Genomic DNA, 13,015 nt, shown 5'->3' on the forward strand with positions numbered 1-13,015 from the left:
AGAAGTCTTACAGAGATGAGTTTAGAGTAGAGAGTTACTGGACACAATGGTTCTCTGAGAAGAAACAACGTCCCTTAAGCCTTTCGATCCTCAAAGACCGTAGCTGCAGGAAGATTGCACACGATGCAAAACGCTGGATACTGGATGTATGTATAGGAATACAGTATGTTATCGTGTTTGCAAGCAAAATTATCCGTTACATCTCGGTCTACTGTGTAAGTAGAATCTTGATCTGCTGTTATTTTGCAGTCAGAGCAAGGGGTACTGTTTCTCACGTTGTTGAGTCAGAGAGTTCAAATCCAAGCTCGAGACAGGAGCTTGCGAGGTTTGTCTTGCATCTTGAAGGAGAGGAAGAGCTGGTGGATTTGATGGTGCGGAGCAACTGTGAGGCCACGGATCATTGGATAAAGAACGGCAGAAAAAAACAACCGATAAATTTGATAGAGCTTTTGGAAGAAAAAACACCCGTTTCAAAAGGATTTGAAGGGATTAAAGAGTTTGACAGCAACGAGGTGGCTTCTCTTGCCGCATCTGGTGAGCCACCGAATTGTTGGGCTCTCCCGCTGGTAACACTTGCAACCATCGCTGTTGCTCTTCCCAATGTCAAGCCTTGCTCCGTGGAGAAGTTGCTTAATGCTGTCAATGAGGCCCTGGAATCTGTCAGCAAGTTTGAACACATTTTAGATACCGGAGGAGAGTTAGCTAACCTCAGGAAAGCTGCTGAGGTAGTTTGGCTAGGAGTTGATCTCTATCATAAGTGGTTTGATGTGGATCTTCGGACACTATCCAAGCAACAAAAAAGTCCAGAAGAAACACTTAGGGAGCTCGTAGAGGTCGCAAAGAAAGAGTTTTCAGAGTCGTGGCAGTTGAACCTAATGGCGTGCATGAAGCACAAACCGTCTCATTGGCCTATCAAGACTCTAGCGGCCAACTCCATGTACCGGATATGTCAAACCATTCTCCACAGTTACGAATCAAGAGACTACGGAACAGGGGAAGCTCTGTTAAAAAAGCTGGTAACCACAATCTCGGACATAGTTTCAGGTTGTTTTTGCAATGTAGGGCAAGTGATATCTATCAAGTGTTTGGTGACAGCTGTAGAAGTGAGGGAAGAATCAGTAAGAGGAGCAGCCCTGCATCTCGGAAGAACAGAGAAGATTATAGAGATTGTAGAGAGAAGATGCTTACCTGAACTGAAATGTGATAGGATGAAGAACATCGATGAATGGAGAGCATTCTACAAGATTAACTCTTCTGAGTGTAATAACAAGACAGCTTCACCCGACTCAAATGAGCTGTGCATATTTGTTGATTGATTTGCAGACTTAAGTATGAAGTGTTGCTTACGAGCTGTTTGTATCCATATAGAGGACTTGGTTTATAATGTTGTTTATAGGTGATGTCTTCACATGTATTGTTATGTAGCACATGCTTTGAAATGTGACAATAAGATTAGTGTAAAGTGTATGGCTTCTTCTTCGGTGTGTAGTTCCTGGTTTGTGAAGCACAAAAGACACAAGCTTCAGAAATTATCCCAAGTCCTAGAGAAATTACAAAAGGAAATTAGGATTCTGATTTTGGAAAAAAAAAAAGGAAAGTTCAACTAGAAAACTTTTCATAAGAAAGGACCCAAGTCCTAAGCAGTTACAATATCACTAAGCGTTTTAAAGAGAAAGGGTCACCAGACAACAACAAACAGAGAGTTCCTTACTTGGCTCAAATAAAAAAGATAAATCATAAAAAAACCAACACAAAACAATGACTAAGAAACAACTTAGTCGACTTCCTCGATCTTGGGGCCAGCACCACCTGAGGCAGGAGGAGCTTCATCGTAGTCCATTCCAGCAGCTCCAGGACCACCGGCTTCACCACCAGCTCCTCCTTGGTAAATCTTAGCGATGATCGGATTACAAACACCCTCCAACTCCTTCATCTTGTCTTCAAACTCGTCCGTTTCAGCCAACTGGTTACCCTCGAGCCACTGAATAGCCTGCTCAATGGAGTCCTCGATCTTCTTCTTGTCTGCTGCGGGAAGCTTCTCACCAATCTTCTCGTCTTGGATGGTGTTCCTCATGTTGTAAGCGTAGTTCTCAAGAGCATTCTTGGCCTCGACCTTCTTCTTGTGTTCCTCGTCCTCAGACTTGTACTTCTCTGCCTCTTGAACCATCTTCTCGATCTCGTCCTTGGACAGACGACCCTTGTCATTGGTGATGGTGATCTTGTTCTTCTGTCCGGTGGTCTTGTCCTCAGCAGATACGTTGAGGATACCATTTGCGTCAATGTCAAAGCAGACAGTGATCTGAGGCACACCACGTGGAGCCGGAGGGATTCCAGAGAGCTCGAATTTACCGAGAAGGTTGTTGTCCTTGGTTCTGGCTCTCTCACCTTCGAACACCTGGATCAACACGCCGGGCTGGTTGTCTGAGTAAGTGGAGAAGACCTGCTCCTTCTTGGTCGGGATGGTTGTGTTTCTCTGGATCAAAGTGGTCATGACACCACCAGCAGTTTCAAGACCGAGGGAGAGAGGAGTGACATCGAGCAAGAGAAGGTCTTGAACCTTTTCGTTTCCTTCACCGCTGAGAATAGCTCCCTGGACGGCTGCACCGTATGCAACAGCCTCGTCAGGGTTGATAGACTTGCAGAGCTCTTTACCATTGAAGAAATCTTGGAGAAGCTGTTGAACTTTGGGGATACGGGTGGAACCACCGACAAGAACAACTTCATGGACTGAGCTCTTGTCCATCTTAGCATCACGGAGACACTTCTCAACAGGCTCCATACACTTCCTGAAAAGATCCATGTTAAGCTCTTCGAATCTAGCACGGGTAATTGGAGCAAAGAGGTCAGCTCCTCCATAGAGAGAGTCAATCTCGATGGTCGTTTGCGCCGTGGAAGAAAGAGTTCTCTTTGCTCTCTCGCAAGCTGTTCTCAGCCTCCTAAGGGGTCTTGCGAGGCCAGTGATGTCCTGCTTGCTCTTCCTCTTAAACTCTTGAACAAAGTGGTTAACCATTCTGTTATCGAAATCTTCACCACCAAGATGAGTGTCTCCAGCAGTGGCCTTGACCTCAAAGATACCTTCTTCAATTGTAAGAAGAGAGACATCAAAAGTACCACCCCCAAGATCAAAGATCAGAACGTTCTTCTCTCCAACACTGGTGGCCTTCTTGTCAAGACCGTAGGCGATGGCAGCAGCAGTGGGCTCGTTGATGATACGCAGAACATTCAAACCAGCAATGACACCAGCATCCTTAGTAGCTTGACGCTGAGAGTCATTGAAGTAAGCAGGAACAGTTACCACAGCGTTCTTGATAGTGGTGCCAAGGTAAGCTTCACTAATCTCACGCATCTTAATGAGAACCATGGAAGAGATCTCCTCAGCGGCGAACTGTTTCTCTTCACCCTTGTAGTTGACTACAATCATTGGTTTCTCAGCAGTTCCGGAAGAGATGATAGTGAAAGGCCACAACTTCCTGTCGCTTTGGACAGATGCGTCACTGAATCTACGACCAATCAACCTCTTTGCATCTGTCAAAGTTAAACAAAACAACATCAATAGACCGAACACACAAAAATCAAAATCAAAGCGAATCAAGTTTTAAGAACAGAGTATGTAATAAGATAGAGTTTACAAATCAATCAATTTATACTAAAATTCTTTGGTCAGAGAAGATAAAAATCATAACTTTTTCAACAAATCCACAGGAATAGTTCATAATCAGAGCTTATATGTATAACGCAAAGAAGTAATTTAACTCAAACCCTAAAAGTCATCCTATACAAACCCTAAAAATTCGCACTTTAACTCAAACACGAAACAACCAGAGAGAGAGAATTAAGAACAATGTATGTAAATAAGATGAGAGAGTATACATACCGAAGACAGTGTTAACAGGGTTCATGGCGACCTGGTTCTTCGCAGCATCACCGATTAGCCTCTCGGTGTCGGTGAAAGCAACGTAAGACGGCGTGGTCCGGTTACCTTGATCATTAGCAATGATCTCAACACGGTCATGTTGCCACACTCCAACACAAGAGTAGGTAGTACCAAGATCGATACCGATCGCAGGACCTTCTCCCTTACCAGCCATTGTTATCACAAAGGTTTTTTAGCTTATTAAGAAGAAAGAGACGAAAACTTTTCAGAGCTGCTTAGGTTTTTAGGTTTTTAGAGAGTTTGTGAAGAAAGAGCAACCAAGTCAGGGTTTTTTATAGAGGTTGATGAGAGGGTTCCAGAATGTTCCTGTAAAGTGTAAAGTGTAATTCACCGTTAAATTAGGTTGAGATTGATCTGACGGATGTTAAGTAAAAGATACCTATTTCCAAATCCTAAGGCAGAGATTTTTGGTCCAAATCCTAAGGAAAAAAGTGATATTTGTCCAAAAACGGAAAAGCGCGTCTGCGAGAGAATTGGAAAACTGCTCCGACGTTCATAATTGCCACGTCGTACGCAGTAGTGGGCCTATAAGAGATTTCTATACGTAGTCTGTGGGCCGTTGTGAGGCTTTTCTTTTACTGATTCGGAATTATAGTTAGAAAAGCTTATTTACTTAAATTTACTTTTGGGGCCTAAAGTTGATGCATTAGTTCGGTTTGGATTGAGTTCGGTTTGATTTTTTCGATTTTGGTAAAACTCAACCAAAGTTAGTTTGATTTGGTTTGTGTTGGGATCGATTTATGTTTGGTTCCGTATTAGTTCGGTTTAAAATCAATTTATGTAACAAAATAAAATTGATTATGGTTTTGTACAAATAGTTAATCAAAGAAATTAGAAAATCTAGAAAATTAAAATTAAATACCTAATTTATATTTATATTAAACATAATTAAATCTATATTTATATTTGTAATTTTATTAGAAAAATTAAAATAAAGTAAATAGAAACCAAATGCAAGTAATAGCTAAATATTTATAATTTTAAATAATATTATTAATTATTTTAAGAAATATATTGGATTATTGGTTCGGTTCGGTTTAAGGAAAAAAGAAAGTACCAGCTAGAAAAGAGGGTCATCAAGTAAATGCTCCAAGGCAAACTCTCTTTGGCATACATATCTTGGATCACATTTACGAAGAACACCGTGTCCATATCCTGGAACAACCTGCAGACAAATTATGACGAGGTCAACAGAGATATTTAGTAGACTATCCTCGTAACATTACAACGTTAACTAGGAGAAAGAAAAATATAAATTAGTTATCGAAATCTCTTGATAGACCAAATTTTGAGGTGATAAATTTGAGGACTCATAACAAGATTTTAATTCATTTTCGCATGCTCCATCTGGATGAAACTTCATCTGTCATGTTGGTTGGCTTGAAAAATACAGGACCATAAAGCAAAGAATGACAAAGTATGGGGATTACGTGTTTTTACCTTGCCACTGTTTTAATGTCTCTTTAAACTGGTCTTTCAAAATATTTTCTCCACACTCCTCGACATGATCCAAAGCAAAACTTCCTGTTGCAACAAGACAAATAAGAGACTAAGAAGCTGATCCCACCAACTTATCGTTGTACCACAAAACTATCACAAACTATTAATAGAGAAAAGTCATGCAGCTCTGGCGTAGATAAAAGAGTTCACATTTATTAAAGATATAGACAAGAGAGAATACCTGACTAGTCAAACCATGGAGTGGCCCAGCTACACCATTTAATGCAGCTGCAAATGACAGATATGGATCTGAAAGCGCACTACTGACCTAAATGCACAAGTATTATTATCAGCAACAGATGAATTATCAGAAACTTTTATAAGGTCAATCCTTCACAGAACACATGGAGAGGGTAAGCACGCATACCAGGTGACCAGTGTGCGCACTAACATTTCCACCTTCATGATCACAATAGAAAAAATAACTAACTATTAAGAGAAAACTAACTATTAGGGTCGTCACACTACTGAAACATGTGTTAAAAACCACCAAGCATGCAAGTTCATGTTTTCATCAAGGCCTTCTTAACCATAAGATAAACACTATCGTAATTAAGTTTCATGATTTAGAGTATTGCAATTACTGCAACATACATGAACACGGGGTTCCCCAGTCTACGTTGTGCAGTTTTGCTAGCATCTCCGGCCCCATGGTTTGAAACCATCATCGGTCAAGGGACGGAGTAGGCTACCGATAATGATAAGGTCAGCTTCGGTCAAAGAGGAGACATCCCCTAAAGTAGATGGCTTTTCTCTCGAGATTTCTTGTTCCTAGCGTCTTGCACTAGTTTAAGTGTGAGTAATGAGTATGAAGGTTGGTGAGTACAATTTCAAAATTATTGTATAAATAGTAAAATACTCTAGTTTCAATAGCTTTGATGATTGAGATTTTGATAGTATTACTATCATAAATTCACAATTCATGTGTTAAAAAGATTTAACATTAATGTCAAAGGTAACACTAAAAATACAGATCAAGCTCTGTTGTTGCATGTAAAGTACACATCTTACTGCATCATATGATTCTTACTTCATATCCAAGGACCGTACCAGGTGGTTTAATGGTCTGGTACACTTTACTTCTTACTTCTTAGTGCTTCCTTACTGCAAGAATATAACCGGAATAAGACTCAGATTTGGTATTAGACCATTAACAGAGGAAGTATTTAACAAAGTCATTTGGACATAGTAATAGATGATGATTAATTCATGGCCCTTGCGTTTAAAACGATTTAAGATGCAAAACGCCCGTTGGAGAAACTCAGAAAGATGGGTTTGTCTCTGAGCTGGCTGCTAAACCAACTCTGTTTTCATTCCCAGAACGGAAAGCAACAAACATTCACACCTAGACAACGAGATTATAAAAGGCCTAGCTTCTAATCCCCAACAAAATATGAAGCAACTCACCTTAATTTGTATCCAATAAAATCATGTGGTTGTTCAGTTAATAAAGAGTATACCCTAATGATATGACTTACCATGAATTTTTTCTTGAAAATCTCCATAATCTCCTTAGGATCGATTTTCGTCTGTGCATAGGCATCAACCTTGTTCAATTCCTACAAACATAATACGAGACTGTGCTTTAGTACCAATCACTAATAAGGATAAATGTAATCTTGATGGAGATTGCATATGTACCTTGATCCATGCCGATAGTTTGGGCCGTTCTGCAGTGACGTCGAACTTGAAAAACTCATTAAGCACAATTTGAAACCTTTCCATGAACGGGATATACGCGATATCAACCTTGAAAAAAAACAAAGAATAAATGTAAGCAGTCCATTTAAGAACAAACGAAAGAGTAATAATATAGGATCTTAAAAAAAGGCCAGTGAGGCTTATACCAAGCTTAACTGACCAAGNCTGCTAAACCAACTCTGTTTTCATTCCCAGAACGGAAAGCAACAAACATTCACACCTAGACAACGAGATTATAAAAGGCCTAGCTTCTAATCCCCAACAAAATATGAAGCAACTCACCTTAATTTGTATCCAATAAAATCATGTGGTTGTTCAGTTAATAAAGAGTATACCCTAATGATATGACTTACCATGAATTTTTTCTTGAAAATCTCCATAATCTCCTTAGGATCGATTTTCGTCTGTGCATAGGCATCAACCTTGTTCAATTCCTACAAACATAATACGAGACTGTGCTTTAGTACCAATCACTAATAAGGATAAATGTAATCTTGATGGAGATTGCATATGTACCTTGATCCATGCCGATAGTTTGGGCCGTTCTGCAGTGACGTCGAACTTGAAAAACTCATTAAGCACAATTTGAAACCTTTCCATGAACGGGATATACGCGATATCAACCTTGAAAAAAAACAAAGAATTAATGTAAGCAGTCCATTTAAGAACAAACGAAAGAGTAATAATATAGGATCTTAAAAAAAGGCCAGTGAGGCTTATACCAAGCTTAACTGACCAAGGAAGAATGGCCCGTCATCGAACTTATACAGAGCGTTTTCCAGATAATCTAACACAGGTGCTGCAACAAGAATATGAAATGTCTGGTCAGGTTAGATCTTCACCCTTGATAGACCGAAACTTTGAGGAGTTAAAAAGTCTCACGGGTTTCTTTAGAGGGGTCTCCTTTGAGTGACGCATACATAGTTTTATAGAAAGTATCAGCGTACTTCAATAACTCGTCGCCAAACTCTCTTTTTGCATGATCCTAGAGAGGGACCCCAATGAATTGTAGAATCAGAGAATTAAAAATGAAGGGATAACACAATACCAGGTATGGTATGGTCATGGACTCATGGTGTTACCTCGGGGTAAAGGGAAGCCCCTTCAAAAGTGTTATCAAGATATTTGATCAAATCCAGACTCTCCCCGATGATTTTCCCATTGTGCTCAAGCGCTGGCACCTGCGCGCAAAAGATAACGACAAGTTATAATAACCAAAAAAGTGAAAAATGTAACATATGAATTCGTGAGTTACTAAATAGATTTGTAACCTTGTTCTCTGGATACACTTTCTCCTTGTACCAATCAGGCCTATTCCCAAGATCCAAAGGAACAAGTTTGATCTTTTCTTGCAAACCCTACAATCCGTGGAAACCAACAAAATCTTTCTTTCAGAATCCAACTTGTACTTATAAAATATAGTAAACATAGGCAGAAAGATCTAAAATTGTTTTGCAGATTAGCTAATGTATAGTTTCTTGGAAATCTCACTATATTGTAGAAGGTGAGAGAGACTAGTACAAAGGAGAAGCTGTTAAAACCTTGAAGTTTCTGGTGATCCAAACTCGTTGAGCAAATGGGCAAACGTAGCTTGTGTACAATCTTTTTGGTAACACAAAACAATAAGAAGATAATTAAAGATATATCTATAACAAAATTGTTGTAGAGGAGTTGTTAAGCTAAAACCAAATACATAAGACGCTAAATGAAGATTTATTTTAACCTAGTGGTTCCGTCGAACACAGCCGGTGGATCAGCAGTAGCATCGAGTGGAGCTGGACGATCTTCTACAACACTGTCTCAACTCAATAGGATCACGCCACACAAAAACAACAACAACAAAGGAAAGACTTAAATTCTAAAAAATCTTAATTGTAAAAATACATGAAATTGCGGAACTCAAAATCCCAGAATTTGGATAAAGAATAACAAAAGCTTACATAGGAGACGCCATTGACGAATATGTATTTCAAAGATCTGACTGATTCTGTAGAAATTAAGGTTTTTTTGATCATACGAAACAACAACCCCCCACACAAAAACAGAGAGTAGTGATAGCGTTATTCGTATGTTTCTCGAAAATTACAGACTATGAGACACGTGGCAATGTTGAGGATAACTCGATATATCATAGTGGGCCGTGAATGATCCAATTCAATAACGAACTAAGAGGCCCATAGTTTTTAGATCTCAGTCATAAACAGAGCCCATTTTATTATTTGAAAATCCAAGCACCAGAAGTAAACCATATCTCTTTTGATTAAAGTAAAAAGTAAATACAATAACAACAATACATTTTTGGTGGAAGTAATCTTTCTTTTCTTATAAACCAACATGGCATCGTTACCCCACGACACGGTCCGATTGATTTGGTACTTTTACTGCAAAAAGAAAAAGCGGAATTGGTTACCTTTGTTATAGAATATACGTTAAACCGGAATGGAGGAAGACAAAAATGGCCAAGCAAACATGAAATTAAACCTTTTTAGAAAAAAACGATTTTGGTTATCTGTTGAGTATGTAGAAGCTCGTACGTACCATGAACTTCTTGAAATAGTTAACTGTATAATCCGAGTCGGTTTTCGTCTGCGTATATGCAACCATCTTATTCATTTTCTGCACATGCAAAATTAGAGTTAAAGCAATTGATCAAGAAGTTAAATCATATTTTAAAAGCTTTACCATGTTCATGTGCATACATATATATATATATATATATATATATATCACATCCATGTGTGTACCTCAATCCAAGCAGCTAGTTTTGGACGTCCGATTATAATTTCGTATTTGAAAACTTCGTCGAGGAAGACTTGAAATCGTTCGATAAATGGTAGATATGCGATATCAACCTGAAAAAAAAAAATTGAGAAAACTTTTCTAACCATAGTGAAACATTAAAGAAGGTTTCATTTTTATTTTACTAAAACTTTTTATACCAAACTAAGCTCGCCGAGGAAGAATGGACCATCATCAAACTTCTTCAAAGCATTTTCCACGTGATCAAAGACCGATGCTGCGTCAAATTAAAACACACAAGTTCATTTTTAGATCCTACTTCTGAAAGTTTGACTCGTGCTAATAATATATTTATATATATATATATCTATATATAGAAAAGGTATATATAAAATGTAAACGTATATACAATTAATCGAGTTGGTCATATACAATTAACAAGTATATATATTCTCACGAAAATCAACCTTACCTGTTTCTTTAACCGGGTCACTTTTGAAAGAGCCAAACACGGTTTTTACGAATGTTGCATCAACATATTTCAGCAAGTCCTCGCCAAACTCTCTCTTCGTAGGATCCTAGACCAACAATAAATAAATAAACAATTAAATACCATTGAAAAATTATCACATAACATGAAAAGAACAAGCTCTATAACATCCAAGCAAGATCTTACCTCGGGGTAAAGTGAAGGCCCGTTGAAGTTGCTATCGACATATTTGATTAAATCAAGACTCTCCCCTATGATATTCCCATTGTGTTCAAGGGCCGGAACCTACATATATCATTATCACAATCTTAGACTCTTATTATTGTCACTTTTGAAGGAACCTTAATTAATTAGTTTATAAGGATTTATCAAATATCGGTCACCTTGTTAGCAGGATTTACTATCTCCTTGTACCAAGCTGGCCTATTAAAAAGGTCTATAGGAACTAATTTGATCTCCTCTTGCAGACCCTAAAACACCCCCAAACATCAAACGATTATCATAAACCAATCTTGCTTTCGAAATTTTAAAGTCTCAATCTCAATTTACACAACCAAAAAAAAAAATCAAGTACCTTGAGGTTTCTGGTAATCCAAACACGTTGTGCAAATGGGCAGGTGTAGCTCATGTACAACCTTGTTTGTTTAAAATTTTAATTAGCAAACGAATTTACAATAACACATCGAAAATTAACAAATATTTTTGAAGCTCCGACTATTATTAAAATACTAGAGAAAATAAAACCTCGTGGTTCCGTCGAACAAAGCAGGTGGCTCGGAGGTAGCATCGAGCGGAACTTGACGATCTTCTACGATAATTTTTCTTGATAAAGAAATACAATTAAAAGGAGAGAAGTTTAGATTTAACATGACGATAAACTCAACTTTATAATAATCAAGAAACCTCATAAAGTAGAATAGGATCTTACTGAGGAGATAGAGCCATGGAGAGGATGGGTAAGAGTTGTTACTTCAGGGGATTTACAGAATGATGTTTTGCAGGAACTTATGGATCAAACACATAAACCCACGTGTTTATATATATATATATACACTCAAATACTCAATGTAAACTGGAATTAGAGGCTAGGTTCACGCTTATCGCACCACCAACCGTGAATTTCAATAGAAAAAGTTAAAACACGTCAGCGTTTGATTATCTCTGTCGTTGTTGAACTTTCTTATTTTTCATTGTGAGGGTCAAAGGTTTGAACTAAAGCTTCTGGATACTTTGTTTGCGGGAATACTATAATAAACTCAAATTATTATTATTATTGTTATTTATTTATTTGGTTTTGACGTTATGAATTTTATATTAAATGAAAACAAGTTTAGAGGAAAATTTTGGTAAATGATTTGATATAAATTTCACTAGGAAGAACACTATTTAATTTGTTTTACTCGAAAACTTCATTATGACATTGGGCAATGGACACACACCTATATAAAGAAAACAGTAAAGGGGGAATAAAATAATGGTCAAAAAGCTCATGCCGTTTAACGCAGCCTCACCAAATCATATATGCTCAATTTCGTATAATTATAAAGTATATCTCAATTTCTTTCATGTTTTTTTTTCTTCTTTTCTTTTCTTTTAGGCCTTAAAAAAGCTTCTGGAGTTCTTGTTACTAACACCTTTAATCAGAAGTATATGTTTTCTTTGAACATATCTAATTTTTTTTGTTTTGAACATGCCAATTGCTTTTGACCAAAAAAAAAAAACATGCCAATTGCTATATATACAGTAATACAGATTTATATTCTACAAAACATAAGGTGAAATTAGGAACCAAATTCTTCATACTTGTATTCATTTTTCCGAGCAAGAATACTTTTTATATTCACATGCATCGTTCAGATAGCCGCAGAAAATATATCCAATGGTCAAATAAAGAGGCACAAAATACACAACAATACAATATTGAGACACAAAAATATTAACACAACTCCTATCTACACTAAACAACACATCTAGTAAATGCTTTGATGAGCAATACCAAGAAGCCGGTTTATCTCTAATCGATCACTTAATAATTAAATTCGGCGCTGATAGGAAAGTGCAACAATACCTACATAGAAGTCTGCAAGCAGGAACAAGTGTTGGAAACAAGAGTAACAAAGACGAGGGATGCAATGCAAACAAAGTTCCAATCCGATTTGTGGTGGAGAAGCTCGATCGTAGCAAAATTCATATACTCCCTCTAATTCAAAATATAACATGTTTTAGTAAAAACACGCATATTAAGAAATAATTATTTTTAAAAAATTTAATTAATCATAAACAAATCCGTATAATATAAAATATAAATTTAATCTAAAAGTTGCATAGAAAGTTGGAAACATTCTATATTGTAAAACAAAAATATTTTTCTAAACATCCTATATTATGAAGTATTTGGTTAGTGGTGTAAACTATTTGAGTCGGATTTTGAGACCCGACCCGGATCGTAAGAAGAGTCTAGTGTTAAGTGGACAATATTAACCCTAGTTTGGGTGGGCTAATAAGCTAAATGGATCGGACTATTTTCGGTCCATGATTATTTCAAGACAATATTACCCTTCGTTCCAGGGCTTTATTAAAAAGTCCCCCGAACTGTAACCCTATTCTTCGGCTAAATCGCAAAACCAAAAAAAAAAAAAAAAAAAAATAAC

At 37.4% G+C, this 13,015-nt stretch overlaps 4 protein-coding genes and 1 pseudogene across 6 annotated transcripts in view; 1 reads left to right on the forward strand and 4 right to left on the reverse strand.

Moving 5' to 3' along the window:
- LOC104708867 overlaps nt 1-1,479 on the forward strand; it is a 3,626-nt gene extending 2,147 nt beyond the window's left edge. Inside the window, exon 2 of one of the 3 annotated variants that reach the window (XM_010425521.2) lies at nt 97-1,479. In XM_010425521.2, coding sequence (XP_010423823.1) covers nt 97-1,316 — 1,220 coding nt within the window. In that variant the 3' untranslated portion in view covers nt 1,317-1,479. Of the gene's footprint in view, nt 1-34 lie in introns of all 3 variants that reach the window. The other 2 variants (XM_010425522.2, XM_010425518.2) reach the window with 2 other exon arrangements.
- On the reverse strand, nt 1,649-4,179 carry LOC104708868 (probable mediator of RNA polymerase II transcription subunit 37c). Its single transcript, XM_010425523.2, has 2 exons — nt 3,875-4,179; nt 1,649-3,525 (listed from the first exon to the last, which is right to left on the reverse strand). Exons 1-2 carry the CDS (start codon nt 4,086-4,088, stop codon nt 1,775-1,777), a joined length of 1,965 nt encoding a protein of 654 aa, XP_010423825.2. The 5' UTR covers nt 4,089-4,179; the 3' UTR covers nt 1,649-1,774.
- On the reverse strand, nt 4,153-6,099 carry LOC104709975 (annotated as a pseudogene).
- LOC104708870 (glutathione S-transferase L3) lies at nt 6,279-9,199 on the reverse strand. The gene is made up of 10 exons (XM_010425524.2): nt 9,076-9,199; nt 8,859-8,930; nt 8,677-8,737; nt 8,407-8,493; nt 8,218-8,316; nt 8,018-8,120; nt 7,858-7,934; nt 7,652-7,759; nt 7,489-7,569; nt 6,279-6,538 (listed from the first exon to the last, which is right to left on the reverse strand). The coding sequence occupies exons 1-10, from the start codon at nt 9,087-9,089 to the stop codon at nt 6,536-6,538; spliced, it is 705 nt and encodes a 234-aa protein (XP_010423826.1). The 5' UTR covers nt 9,090-9,199; the 3' UTR covers nt 6,279-6,535.
- On the reverse strand, nt 9,326-11,485 carry LOC104708871 (glutathione S-transferase L1-like). Its single transcript, XM_010425525.2, has 10 exons — nt 11,293-11,485; nt 11,109-11,186; nt 10,939-10,999; nt 10,748-10,834; nt 10,551-10,649; nt 10,347-10,452; nt 10,075-10,151; nt 9,880-9,987; nt 9,674-9,751; nt 9,326-9,516 (listed from the first exon to the last, which is right to left on the reverse strand). Exons 1-10 carry the CDS (start codon nt 11,307-11,309, stop codon nt 9,514-9,516), a joined length of 714 nt encoding a protein of 237 aa, XP_010423827.1. The 5' UTR covers nt 11,310-11,485; the 3' UTR covers nt 9,326-9,513.

This window comes from Camelina sativa, chromosome 8, assembly GCF_000633955.1.
Source record: "Camelina sativa cultivar DH55 chromosome 8, Cs, whole genome shotgun sequence".
NCBI classification, from domain to species: domain Eukaryota; kingdom Viridiplantae; phylum Streptophyta; class Magnoliopsida; order Brassicales; family Brassicaceae; genus Camelina; species Camelina sativa.